General features: G+C 41.9%; 1 protein-coding gene across 1 annotated transcript in view; it reads right to left on the bottom strand.

The window, feature by feature from the left end:
- The window catches only part of EML5 (EMAP like 5), a 189,068-nt gene that overhangs the window by 47,618 nt on the left and 126,187 nt on the right, over positions 1 to 15,263 (bottom strand). The window contains exons 26-28 of the mRNA XM_073608920.1: positions 13,957 to 14,158; positions 8,365 to 8,491; positions 603 to 617 (exon numbers count right to left, since the gene is read on the bottom strand). Coding sequence (XP_073465021.1) covers positions 603 to 617; positions 8,365 to 8,491; positions 13,957 to 14,158 — 344 coding nt within the window. The remainder of the gene's footprint in view (positions 1 to 602; positions 618 to 8,364; positions 8,492 to 13,956; positions 14,159 to 15,263) is intronic.

The raw sequence follows: 15,263 nt of genomic DNA, 5'->3' as shown, positions 1-15,263 counted from the left end.
GAGAGAGATAGAGAGAGAGATAGAGAGATAGAGAGATAGAGAGATAGATAGAGAGATAGATAGATAGATAGATAGATAGATAGATAGATAGAGAGATAGAGAGATAGATAGATAGATAGATAGATAGATAGATAGATAGATAGATAGATAGATAGATAGATAGATAGATAGATAGAGAGATAGAGAGATAGATAGATAGATAGATAGATAGATAGATAGATAGATAGATAGATAGATAGATAGATAGATAGATAGATTTATATACACACTTCCTTTTTATTTGTTTTGTAGCCTTGATGAAGGGGACATGTGTTGGCCCAGAAACACGTTGGTTTTTTTATATGATCAGATGATGAATCATTAAAGCGACTTGAAATTTTTTCATTCTTGGTCTGGCGCTCCTGTTGTACTTTTACACTTTGAGAAATAAAAACCTAACAGAGGTTCTATCCCTTCACCACTCTGTCCAATCATAGCTCTGTCTATAGCCGGGCCTTACCATAACTTAGGGAGGGGAATTTGGCTAAAAAAAAAAAAAACGTTTTTTGTAGATACAACATTAATGTGACAAACATGAGAGAAGTCAAAGAGTGAGATCTTACCTGACGACGCCCTGCCTTCATGGAAGCGAGGAGAGAAGACAAGGAGGAAGACTTTTACCAATATATATATTAGGACACAAAACTCCAAAATGAACACAAATGATGAACTTAAAGCCGAACTTCAAGCAAACAGCTATCTACACAGATGAAATAAATACAGCTAAGGATTTGTATTTCTGTCCATCCAGTCCTGAGATTTACCCAGCTCTGCCACAGCACACAGACCTGTCTGGCAGGGGGAGGAGACATGCTGCAGCTGAGTAACACTTACAGGTCTTCACCCTCCCCCAGCCTGTGAATGGACAGTGAAAAGAAAAGCAGCACACTGGTGAGCTCATCCCTCTTTCACTCTGCTCTCTCCTCCAAACAGCATTGCCTTTATAAGTACATGATTGCTCCTTGTGCCGCTTCTGCAACTTCCGGTTTGAGTTCTGCTGTACAGGGCTTGATACCAGGTCAGATTTATAATTATGGATGGCAATCTGCAATAACTTACGTCTGCATGGAGTCCACCCAGAACTTAAGTTTTTCGTTTTTAATGGAGACTGGAGGGTTAAAAACCCAAACCCCACCCCCAATATCCTTTTTAATATGTCTTTGGGAAGAGAAGAACACACCCTTAACATCTGATCAGAGGAGAACACACCCTTAACATTTGATCAGAGGAGAACATACCCTAAGAACATTCGATCAGAGAAGAACATACCCTAAGAACATTCGATCAGAGAAGAACATACCCTAAGAACATTTGATCAGAGGAGAACTTACCCTATGAACATTTAATCAGAAGAGAACATACCCTAAGAACTTTTGATCAGAGGAGAACATACCCTAAGATCATTTAATCAGAAGAGAACATACCCTAAGAACATTCGATCAGAGAAGAACATACCCTAAGAACATTCGATCAGAGAAGAACATACCCTAAGAACATTTGATCAGAGAAGAACATACTCTAAGAACATTCAATCAGAGGAGAACTTACCTAAGAACATTCGATCAGAGAAGAATATACCCCAAAAACATTTGATCAGGGGAGAACATACCCTTAGAATATTTGATTAGAGGAGAACATACCCTTAGAATATTTGATTAGAGGAGAACATACCCTTAGAATATTTGATTAGAGGAGAACATACCTTTAGAATATTTGATTAGAGGAGAACATACCCTTAGAATATTTGATTAGAGGAGAACATACCCTTAGAATATTTGATTAGAGGAGAACATACCCTAAGAACATCAGAGGAGATCCCCTAAAATAGGTGAAATATCAGGGGGTCACTTTTGAGACAGAGAAAGGTACTGAAGACATTGATTCCGCCATCCCTTCCTCTACAACCTCAGCTGCACTGCACAGTCAATGAACAGAAGGCACTCTGTACAGAGGCTTCCTGTTCATTCAGAAACTGAAGCATAGTAAACACAACAGCCCTAAGGATTGGAGAGAAGGGAAGCCCGCAGTGAGGCAGGGGGTGGGTGGCTTTGGGCACACAGGTGGGCTTGAATCCTGGACAGGGAGAGTAATCAGTGAGGCGGAGGAGGGGGGACAATTACAGGAACTGATCCCCATGTGTACCTCTCTGACAGACCCAACCAGGACAGGGGCTTTTGGAGAGGACTAGGGGCGAGCCTCCTGCCCACTGATTATGGCCCATGGAGAAAGCAGATCATTCTATAATGATGGACTACTTAATGGACGCTGAGATTGAGGCTTGAATTACTTCTCTGAATAAGGACAATAAAGCCTCCCTTCTGGAGTGGATGGAAAGGTGAGATATTGATCTTGTACAGGTTAATGATCAGAGGGAATATGGTGGCCCTCCTGCAGACTGAGCAGAAATATTTATCAATCATAATCCTCAAGAGATCTATGAAGATAGATTAATTCCACTGTATCAGACTGCTGGAATCTTGTTTGCCTTCTGATGACTTTTCTATTGGACAGGATACAGTTTGTGTCCCTCCCATTGTTAATTGGGTCACCTATTGTTTCTGTCTGTCTGCTAGAATTGTGTCCCCTCCACCTCGTTAGCAAACTATTGTGGGATGTTATGCGTTTATACCTATGATAATGTTTAATGTACTGTGTTCTGACCTTGGTGCCGGGCAGTCACACTTCTCCCAGCCGGGCTTATGGAACTATTATCGGCCACCATTGCTACCACACCCGGCTCACCTTTACTGTTCGCATTATGTGTTTTCTAAGCATGTAGACCGGGGGAGGGGGGGAATTTCTCCAACTGTCCTTGCTGCTGAGAAGGCTGTCTACACGACCAGTTACTGATTGAATTATGCGTGGAAAAGTTTGAATGTACCTGTGTCTCATGTTACTGTATGTACAGTTTACCCCACCCTGTGCCATGCAAAGAAAGGGGGATTGTCCCAGAGTGTAAATCTCTTTGTGCCCGTGTTTCAATAAACAGTTTAATGTTTTTCCCCACCCTACACTGTGTCCCGACTAGTGACTGGGTGGGCTGCGGGATCTGGTATCATTCTCTTACGGGGCAAGGGAAGCTTATACAGCGGACATACTCCTCTTGAGGGTCCGTCACACTCTCCCCGCAGCAGCTGAAAGCCAGTGGGAAGGAGAGGAGCCGACGCCCACTTTCAGCTGTTGCAGGGAGAGGCACAGGGGATCGGTTCCTGTAACTGCCCCTCTACTGCACCGATCACCCCCTCTGCTGTCCACATCCAATTCCCCCGCTGCTCAGGACCCTCTATTGATCTGGGCCCTGCCCTAAGAACATTTGATTTTACCCCAAACAGTCACAGCTTTTTAACCACTTACCCACCGCCGGCCGTCATATGGCATCCTTGACGTTGAGCGGGTATAAATGAATGATGCCCGCAGCTACAGGCATCATTCAGATATTGGCTTTTTCAGCCAGCGATTCCCTACACCATAGGAATGATCATAGCGGCTGTTCCACCACTTCATCGTTCTTACGGGCGGCGAGAGGGGATGACCCCCCCTCCCACCGCCATATCCGGTGCTTCTACCGATTCACCGCTTCCATCGATAAGTTGGAGACAGGATCCGCCAGCCCCGGATGGTGACCATAGAGATTTCCGGCAGACCAGATGGTCGCCGGAGTCTCTATGATCGTTCGGAGGCCGGGCGCCATGTAATGATGTCCGGCCTCTGCATTCAAACAAACGGCGCTTTTATTTTATTTTAGGCCTCCCAGCCTAGTGGTGAGATGTGGGGTCTTATTGACCCCATATCTCACTGTAGAGAGGACCAATCATTCCATATCCCTATTACAAGGGATGTTTATATTCCTTGTAATAGGAATAAAAGTGATCAAAATTTTTTTTTTTTTTTTTAAATGTCAAACTGAAAAAAAAAAAAAAAAAGTAAAATTAACCTTAAAAAATAAAAATTTAAAGTGCCCCTGTCCCCGTGTGCTCGCACGCAGAAGCGAACACATACGTAAGTCCCGCCCACATATGAAAACTGTGTTCAAACCACACATGTGAGGTATCGCTGCGAACGTTAGAGCGAGAGAAATAATTCTAGCCCTAGACCTTCTCTGTAACTCAAAATATATAAGAAGAAAATCAAAAAAAGACTGCGCTAAAACTAAAACCCATATTTAACAACATATATGATAATGTGAATATTCGGAAAATCAATCAATCTGGTAATCAAACCAGATAATATAAGTATAAACAATACAGTGAAAAATAAATTGATAATACAGTGAACCAAATATGACCTAAAATTGCAATATTGGAAGCAGATATGTCAATTGACAAAATATGTCCAAAGAAAATAGTGGAAATATTCAAGGTAAATAAGTCCTTGGAGACAAAGCAGGTAAAATAAGTGATCCTACGGTAAGCACTCAGCACCCAGTGAGAAATCCTCCACCATAATAGATGTACGCTTACCGGAGGTAAGCTAGATAACAGCTTATCAATGGATCTCCACACGAGGGACACAACTCCCAGGATCTCCTCACAAGGAAGGGATAAGCAGGAACTTTCTCACAGCGAACCACAAACAGCATGTCAGGGGAACCCAGAAGAATAAAAAGTTTCCTCCATAGTGTGAATCCGCAAGATTATTTATTTAAAATATGAGTAAATACACTTACATAAAAACTGTGGTTAAAAATCAAAGGAACAGCCGGCCGGCTTGCATACACCCGTTCAACGAGATTAGGATGGAAACGATGACGTCAGCGCGTCGACCTTCCGACGTACGTTTCGTCCTATTGGACGTCGTCATGGGAACGGGCGACGCACTGACTCATCGCTACTTATAAAGACAAAACGAAACCAAGCCTCGCTATGAAGCTCGGATGGCGTCGTTACAACATCCTGTTAAGAGAGGATGTATGTGTCTAGTACTTGTGGGATAGGCTAACGCTTCACCCATCAGCCAGTCACAACCTTCCGATGACAGGGAGGGATATAAATTGTTAAAAACCATTAGAGGACATGAATGGAAACTCACATGTGCCATCTAGTGGGAAAAGTAGAAATAGCACTCAAAGCTACCAACTATATTGTGGGATATTAAATCCTAAAAACTAAAGTTAAAAAAAACGACAATTATTTATACTGAAAAAAAATTATTTTACTTTAAAAATCAAAATCTATTAACTAGATATTAGAAAAAATTGACATACTAACGCCACCAGAGCATCAAAGCGAGTTCACAAAATTTGATAGACATCAAAAATGCAATATATAATATAGCCTGAAATAGGGGCCATCCAATGGTTATGTTAGATATATCTCCCCTTTCACCCCAACATAATAAAATAGATGGAATAATGGTAGGATATTGAGATTAAGAACATACAGTGTAATATTTTATGAGTTATCTAAGAAATATATAACCAGTAAAAAATTTTAAAGCATTGCCTATGGGGATTTTTAAGTACCGAAGTTTGGAGCCATTCCACGAGCGTGTGCAATTTTAAAGTGTGACATGTTAGGTATCTATTTACTCGGCGTAACTTCATCTTTCACATTATGTAAAAATATTGGGCTGTTTCTTTTTTTTTTTTTTAAAGCACAAAACTGTTTTTTTTTCCAAAAAAGGTGAAAAATTGCTGCGCAAATACCGTGCAATGACCACCATTGTATTCTCTAGGGTCTTTGCTAAAAAAACATATATAATGTTTGGAGGTTCTATGTAATTTTCTAGCAAAAAAAATTACGATTTTTGCATGTAAGAGAGAAATGTCAGAATTGGCCTGGTTGGCAAGTGGTTAAAAAACAAAAAAAAAAAAAACCCCTAAAACTAATGAGCGCATGCTGGTTACTTCACACAAAACGAATATAAGCGCAGTTTAGCTGGATCATTACTTACACCAATTTTTCACACACAGACCCCCCTTCGTCTTTGGAAGACATTTTATTGAAGCTGCAATCACTTCAGAATACACAATGAGTTTAGTTTGGAAGCGGCCATGGAAAATAATGAAATAACTGCGATTTTGCAGAGAGAAAGATCAGAAGATGGAACTTTGTTATAAAATGTTTCATCTTCGAGGTGACATCTCCCTTTATGACTCACCGTCCTGGCTACGTCTAACGAATTAATTAGGACTCTCTGACTTTCCAGACATCTCATTCAAAGTTTAGAAAGTTTGCCATCTCCAGTCTTTGTACTCGTGTAATAAAATGATGGCGGTAAGACTTTGGAAAGACAATGTTCAACATGATGATACATTTTAAAACAAAATGTGGAACATAATCTGTATAATAGGAATTTTGTCTGTAAAATCCTTTTCTTGCAGCGCATCACAGGACATAGAACATCTTCATAGCCAAAACAATAGGGTTATACTGCAACCCTCAGGTTTTTGAACGCTAGCAAAAAAAAAAACAAAAAACGAGACAGGCAGTCCTCTCCCAGGCATAACCCCTCCCCATTTGGCAAGGCTTTCGTTTTTGTAGCAAGCCATAAACTAAAAGTAAGAAGGGTGATGTACTCCGAGCAAGGGAGTTTACAGGTAAAGAAAAATCCAATTTTCGTGGTGCCAACATGGCAGTATACATGTGGTAGTATGCTGCCATGGATCCGCACCAGGAAAGGAAAATTACGGTAGGTACAATTTTCCTGGCACCAACATGGCAGCATACTACCACATGTATGTTGCCATGGATTGGCACCAGGAGAGGAAAATTATGGTATTTGATAGAATGGATCGGCACCAGGAAAGGAAATTACGGTAAGCATTTGATAAAATTTTCCATTTTCCCGGTACAAACATGGCAGCATACTATCACATCTACAGTATCTCCCAAAAGTGAGTACACACCCCTCACATTTTTGTAAATATTTTATTATATCTTTTCATGTGACAAGACTGAAGAAACGACAAATGCCAGCGGTTTAGACATTAATTTCATGGAATAAAATTGACTGATTTTATGTGAGTTGTAGTGTCTGTATGAGACCACCCACCTTCAAAGTCCGTCACTTTGATTGCTCCGGGTTCTCCCAGGGACAAACCATAGGGGAGTTCCAAACAAATTTCAAAACATTTTGGGTGATGGGCGTGGCATGGCACGGCATGGAGTAGGACGCTAGAGTGAAGAGCTCTGCTTCCACAATCTCACAATCTCCTTGATTACTAATCCTGTGACCCTATAGTCTTCTACCTGGCTTTGTTGTGCTCCCTGTAGGACCAGCGACTTGCCGGAACGTATCCCCGCCAAAAAAAGCCTCGGAAACTGGATCCAAATTGGATCAATTCAGGCAGCAGGATGAGGAGTCTTCTGCAAATGACACTGCAAAGGTGCTGGAAGCCATATCCTCCTGCTAGACTATGATAACCACGAAAATCAAGGAGGTGAAGGTTGACATTTCCCTTATCCGCTAAAACTTACAAAAGCTTAGGGAATGGGACAACAACTCTGAGACTAGGCTGCACAGTGTGGAAGACTCGCTCTCACCTCTGCAAGATGTCTCTGACCACCTTCAGTTACAACTAGGCCAACTCCTGCAGAAACAAGAGGACTCAGAGAATAGACTTTGCTGTAGTAATCTGCGTTTTATTGGCCTGCCTGAGGGTGCAGTAAGATCCAATCCATCAGCATTCCTGGAGCAACTACTTATTACTACCCAGGGTCGAAAGGCCTTATCCCCACTTTTGTGGTAGAGAGGGTGCACCGCATGACCACAACCTCAAGGGGCACCTCTTCACACTTCTATTGCAAAGCTCCTGAATTAAAGACAGAAATTGGGTGCTTCACCTTGCATGGGTAAAGGGTAATATTCCTTTGAAAAATGTTAAAATTGTGGATTTCCCTAATTTCTCGGCGGAGGTGCAGCGCCACTGCAAACGTTTTACCGAATCCAGAAGGCGCCTCTGAATACAACATCCTAAATATTCTATGCTGTTCCTAGCAAGTCTTCGAGTGAAAGGAGACAACCCAGTACACTTGTTTGAAGACCCCGAGGCGGTCCTAGCCTGGCTTCAACATTGAGTGACAAATAGAGAAGCAACTGCCTGATCCCCTCGGTCTTTACACCTGGGAGCCTTCTCTGGAGCATTACATTGTCTGCACCACTACACAGTTGGACCAAAACATTTTGGGCAAAATGGATTCAAGTACCTGGCTTAACCACCTAATTTGTTTGTCGCCAACCCCACCTTCCTCCAGCTGCCTGTGTAAACGAGGCCTATTTGTATTTGTACCAAAAAAAATAAACAGTAAAAATATTAAATATATAAAACATCCATCAGAACAGTACAAAAAATAAAATTGCCCCAAAAGCATAAGTGATGGTTACCTCTCATCCAAGGACATCTCCTTCTGTTGCAGGTGAGGTTTGATCCCAGCCGTAGGACGGATGTTGGTGGATAAGGCTTTGATGGTGTAGGTCATTTCATTCTCTCTCATTACGTCGCTGTCATAACCTGAGGATTAGAGACCCTGTATTGTCACATTTGTTATCCAAACATCCCCCCCCCCCAACCCTTTGGGATCAATAACGTATTCTGAATCTGAATTCAGCCACCTCAAGTGACTAAAAGAAGCCTGTAAACCCAAATCTGACCACCTTTTCCAAGTCATCAGTGTCACGCACAGATTCCCTTTGTAATCAAGTGAGTGCATATTGTTTTTACGAATTTGTTTTAATAAAAGACTACACTTAGATAGTGGTGCCCCCTGTCCTGTCATTCTCTTTCAGTTTTTGCACACAGAGAAATGTCCAATACTCAGAGGAGCAGCAGCCATCCATAGGAATTACTTTTTATTGGACTATTACACACTGAATTAACTGGGACTTTCTGGCTTTAGAAATATCTTTTTTCCTTTCCAATCAGTCTTGCACAATGCGCAATACTATAGTTGTTTATTAATTTTAATAGTTAGGATTTCTCTTTTAAAGTAGTTGTAAAGTCAGAAGGTTTTTTTTTTATATCTTAATGCATTCTAAAAAAGCCTTCTGTGTGCAGCAGTCCCCCTAATACTTACCTGAGGTCCATCTAGATCCAGCGATGTTGCATGTCTTTATGGACCTTGCTCTGTGCACTGGTGCGCAGCCATGTTGGAACAGTAAGGGGCCATCCCCAAACTGTTCCCACAAAGTTGGGAGCATGAAAGGTCTTGGTATTCCGACGCCTTAAGAGTTCCCTTCACTGGAACTAAGGGGCCAAGCCCAACCCCTGAAAAACAACCCCCACACCATAACCCCCCCCCTCCACCAAATGATTTGGACCAGTGCACAAACAAGGTCCATAAAGACATGGATGAGCGAGTTTGGGGTGGAGGAACCTGACTGGCCTGCACAGAGTCCTGACCTCATCCCGTTAGAACACCTTTGAGATGAATTCGGGCAGAGGCTGTGAGCCAGGCCTTCTCGTCCAATATCAGTGTCTGACCTCACAAATGCCCTTCTGGTAGAATGGTCAAACATTCCCACAGACACACTCCTAAACCTTGTGGACAGCCTTTCCAGAAGAGTTGAAGCTGTTATAGCTGCAAAGGGTGGGCCAACTCAATATTGAACCCTACGGACTAAGAGTGGGATGCCATTACAGTTCATGTGTGTGTAAAGGCAGGCGTCCCAATACTTTTGACAATATAGTGTATGTTTGGATCCATTGGAACAAATTGACAGTTATGGATGGATATACTGACTATGCAGTTAAAGACTAGAATAAAAAATTTAAACCAACTATGCCTCTTTGGTGTTTGTAGCAGGGAATAGCAGAACAAACAGCAACGAGTGCAGCATTATTAGTGCTGGGTCAGTCTCCTAATCTCTCTAAAATGACATGGAACTGCCAACACATGGGCAGTGTGGTAGAGGAACCCCGGTTCGGGTCAGGAGGGAGTAGTGGCTTGATAGGGAAAGGTCCATCTGCCTAGTAGTAAAGTAAATGGATCCTTTTCGAGTCACGCACCTGGTGACCTGGGCCCTCATGTTTCATAGGCCTCAAGAGTCTGGCGGACCCCCTCACATCTAGCCTGTAATCACTGAAATCACTATGAATGCAGGTACATCTCAAAAAATTGGAATACCATCAAAAAGTTAATTTATTTTAGTAATTCAATTCAAAAAGTGAAACTCATATATTATACAGATTCATTACACACAGAGTGATATATTTCAAGCATTGTTCTTTTAATTTTCATAATTATGGCTTACAGCTAGTAAAAGCCCAAAATTCAGTATCTCAGAAAATGAGGATATTACATAAGACCAATTAAAAAAAAAAAAAAAAGGATTTTCAATACAGAAATGTTGGCTTAGTGAAAAGTCTGTCCATGTACAGTATAGTATGCACTCAATACTTGGTCGGGGCTCCTTTTGCATGAATTACGGCATCAATGCGGCGTGGCATGGAGGCGATCAGCCTGTGGCACTGCTGAGGTGTTATGGAAGCCCAGGTTGCTTTGATAGCGGTCTTCAGCTCATCTGCATTGTTGGGTCTGGTGTCCCTCATCTTCCTCTTGATAATACCCCACAGATTCTCTATGGGGTTTAGGTCAGGTGAGTTTGCTGGCCAATCAAGCACAGTAATACCATGGTCAGTAAACCAGGTATTGGTACTTCTGGCAGTGTGGGAAGGTGCCAAGTTCTGCTGGAAAATGAAATCAGCATCTCCATAAAGCTGGTCAACAGAGGGAAGCATGAAGTGCTCTAGAATTTCCTGGTAGAGGGCTGAGCTGACTTTGGACTTGATAAAACACAATGGACCAACACCAGCAGATGACCCAGTCTCCCAAATCATCACTGATTGGAAAATTCACACTGGACCTCATGCAACTTTGATTCTGTGCCTCTCCACTCTTCCTCCAGACTCTGGGACCTTGATTTCCAAATGAAATGCAAAACTTACTTTCATCCGAAAAGAGGACTTTGGACCACTGGGCAACAGTCCAGTCCTCTTTCTCCTCAGCCCAGGTAAGACGCTTCTGACGATGTCTCTGGTTCAGGAGTGGCTTGACACAAGGAATGCGACAGTTGTAGCCCATGTCCTGGATACGTCTGTATGTGGTGGCTCTTGAAGCACTGACACCAGCCATAGCCCACTCCTTGTGAATCTCCCCCAAATTCTTGAATGGCCTTTGCTTCACAATCCTCTCAAGGCTGCGGTTATCCCTGTTGTTTGTGCATCTTTTTCTACCACACTTTTTTCCTTCCACTCAACTTTCCATTAATATGCTTGCAGACAGCACACTGAACAGCCAGCTTCTTTAGCAATGACCTTTTGTGACTTACCCTTCTTGTGGAGGATGACTATCTTCTGGACAACTGTCAAGTCAGCAGTCTTCCCCATGATTGTGTAACCTACTGAACCAGACAGAGACCATTTAAAGGCTCAGGAAACCTTTACAGGTGTTTTGAGTTAACTAGCTGATTAGAGTGTGACACCATGGGGTTAATTTACTAAAACTGCAGGGTGCAAAATCTGGTTTAGCTGTGCATGCTAACCAATCAGCTTCTAACTTCAGTTTGTTCAATTAAGCTTCGACAATAAAACCTGGAAGCTGATTGGTTTCTATGCAGAGCTGCACCAGATTTTGCACTCTGCTGTTTTAGTAAATGAACCCCCATGAGTCTACAATATTCAACTTTTTCACAATGTTCTAATTTTCTGAGATACTGAATTTGGGGTGTCACTCGCTGTAAAGCCATAATCGTCAAAATTAAAAGAAAGAAATGCTTGAAATATATCACTCTGTGTGTAATGAATCTATATAATATTTGAGTTTCACTTTTTGAATAGAATTACTGAAATAAATTAACTTTTTGGCGATATTCTAATTTTTTGAGATGCACCTGTATGTGGAGTATCAGTCCTGCACTACCAGTGAATTGTGACCAAATATAAATTATTAAAAAAATAAAATTGCAATTAAATATGAATATCTGTGTTCGTGAAACAAAGTATATAATAAGTGGTTGAAAACAGTAAATTGTGTTCCCACAACCTGCATATAAAATGTATTCAATATAATGCTGCTGCGCGTACTTCTAGTATCATTATCCACTATTAAAGTTTACCATCAATAATTGCACTTCTACTGTGATAAATATAAAAAATACTTGAACAATAAATCCTAATGAAACTACTGTTTTTATAAATATACAAAATACAATACTAAATTGATAAAAATGATAATATAATAAATTTCCTCTTTGTTGTCAATTGTTAAAAAAAAAAAAAAAAAAAAAAGAAGAAGAATTTAAATTTCATCCAGATCAAATTTTTCTTATTATCCATCTCTTGCGCTCTATTGATTCCCACCACCAGTCACCATATGCGCTCACCTCCAATGGTGGACCTGCCAGACACCTTCCCACTTTGGAGGCTGTGTGATACTTCAGATAAATGAGTGTATGGCCCTTTAAAAGACTGCGGTTTCTTCCTGCATAGCACTCATACAACAAAGGGGTTACTCATGGTGTTGTAGTTATAGGTGTGCACAGCAAAGCTCATACGCATGCATGTGTATATATACTGACGGTGTCAATAGAGCAGTGGACATTGTCAGTAGGGCAGAGATTGGTGTCATTAGTTTTTATTTTTATTATTTAATTTTGTATTATTTTTTACAATTTTTTTTTTTCTAATAATTTTAACAGATTTTTTTTTAGGAGCCCCATTAGGGGGCTTTGGTACAATATCAGTGGTTTAAACAGAGGGAATCTGTGCAACACAGGATGATTAGGGTGTGCCCAGGCACACCCTGTGTGCACGCCTATGGTTGTAGTATATCTCTTAAAACCCTTTATTTATTAAAATTGCACTTATATTGAATATAAAAGTAATGGCATCTATTACAAACATCGGGGCCGCAGCTCCTGCGTAACTCCCTGTTACAGCTGTCAACCACCCAGCTCCGCCCAATGTGTGTTTTTAAAGGTCCATTTATGCAAAGTATTACACAATCTCCAAAGTGGAAACAGGGGAAGTTGTCTGGTAGGTCCACCTGATATCTGGTAGGTCCACCATTGGAGGCGAGTACATATGGTAAATGATGGTGGTGGGAAATCACTGCACAGGGAATCAATAGCACACAAGAGGTGGAAAATATGAAGAATTGGATTTGGATGAGATTTAAATTCCTTTTTTTTTTATATTTATTGTTCAAGTATTTTTAGTATTTTTCATATAGTATAAGTGCACTTATTGATGGTAAGCTCTAATGGTTGATGATGATAGCTGAAGTAGGCGCAGCATTATTATATTGAATACAATCACTGAAATCAGAATGAGGCCTCCTGAGCGTATATTTTCACACATCTCCCAGCATGGCTCTGGGCTGAAGAGAACAGGAACCTAAGCCCAGTGGAGAACCAGTAGATGGCTTCTTGGGTCATTGACCCACCATCTTGAAAAAATACAGGTATACTTTCCTTGTGGGCCATAGCATGGTAAACGGCTCAATAACCAGCCGCTATGGGGTGCCACATGCATGTCACCACATTTGTAACGTTGGTGCTTATCGTTATTATAGGGTAAGGAATGAGGAGCCATGTTGCCCATAGACAAAGGATAACATGTGGGGACAATCCAACCACCAAAAGACATCTGTGTCTGCAACTCATCGGGGCCAGGGACAGATTTCTAACTAGGTTAGATAAGATATAGCCAAGGTTCCTAATGGCTGAGCCCATTTATTTCTCACTTTCCTCCAGACTGTTAGCTCTTGTGGTCAGGGTACTTCTCATTTCTTAAAAACTTTGTTTTGCTAAGTACTTTATTACTCGAATAGGTCTGTCTATATTGCAAAGTGCTGCAGAATCTATTTGAACAATATAAACAAAACTGTGACACATGATAAACAATAACAACCAATCAAGTGCAGCTCTTCTGAAATTCTGATTGGCTGATCTGCTGACCCCCATCCAGCCATCATTTACCTCCGTCCTCCTCGGAATCAAGGTCTGACTCCTCACTGTCGCACTGCCGCGTCTCTCGGTGCCCCTCCACTTCGTGTGTCCAGAGCATGATCGAGGTGTCCGAACCGCCAACGCTGACCAGTAAGCTGTCATCGTAAATCCAGCGTAGATTGGTGACGTGGGAGCTGTGGGCTACATACCTCTTAAATTTCCCATATTTTCCCTGCGTACAAGAGGTGAATTATTTACAATATTGCTACATGCAAATGTTTCACATTGCCTGTCATTTTAGATTCCACCAGGGACCCACCTCTGCATGGAGTTTGTTCTCTCTCCACGCACTTGAAGGCGTTTCCCCCTAGGTGACCTGGTGTCCTTCCACATTTCAAAAGCATTGTGGAAGGTCAAATTGTCCCTCACCAAACCAGCCTGGAGTGTGTGCACCTGGATGAGTACAGAGGTAAATTAAGAACTCCAAATGGGAGTTCTTCCACGGCCATCCAACAACATAGTTAACAAGGAGGTGGCTGCTTGATAACTGGCCCTAATCTTTGGTTCAAAGCATTTGTCCAGACAAGCGGCGGCAAGCAGAATGCAGGGAAGTGGGAGGCTGACATGCCCCCACTTCTGCATTCCTCTTTCTGGCACTCGCTTCAGGCAAGGGCCTGGAGCTGGAGATGAGGGCCAGCAATGAATGCAGCCCTCTCCTTGCTAACAACGTTGTCAGATGGCCACAGGAAGAGGAGGGGGTGCTCTGTCCTCCCTTGTAGCTAGGCTTACAAGTAACATAGACCAAAGAACTACTTGTACTTTGTCCTCTAGAGGACAGAACACTGAAAAAAATTGAAGTGAGGGTTCTTCTTTAAAGAGGATCTTGCATCAAAATACAAGGCCAAATTGTTCTTTAGACCCTTGAACCTTATGTAAAAATGCAGCATTAAGCATTCACACATTAATATATTCGAAGAAAAAATGAACAATGTACTTAATTTACACCCCAGATTCTACCTAGAGCACCTAGGTGAGGGAGAAGTCCCAGGCCATCCAGTGAGATACAGGGAAACCTGAGAATGCCAAATCTCACAAGAAGATGCTGCAGCAGGAGTGATTTGGGATCCCAGGTTCCTTATGGAGCCCCTTTCCACGATATACGAGATCCTAGGATCCTTATGAAGCCCCTTCCCATGGGATTTGAGATCCTGGCATCCTTGTGGAGCCCCTTCCCATGGGATGTGGGATCCAGGTTACTTTTGGAGCCCCTTGCCATGAGATTTTGGATCTTAGGTTCCTTTCGGAGATGCTTCCCATGGGATTTGGGATTCTTATAT

The sequence above is a fragment of the Aquarana catesbeiana genome, linkage group LG13, assembly GCF_042186555.1.
Source record: "Aquarana catesbeiana isolate 2022-GZ linkage group LG13, ASM4218655v1, whole genome shotgun sequence".
In the NCBI taxonomy this organism is placed as follows: domain Eukaryota; kingdom Metazoa; phylum Chordata; class Amphibia; order Anura; family Ranidae; genus Aquarana; species Aquarana catesbeiana.
The sequence above is the reverse complement of the archived record's forward strand: the minus strand, read 5'-3'. Positions and strand labels throughout refer to the sequence as shown.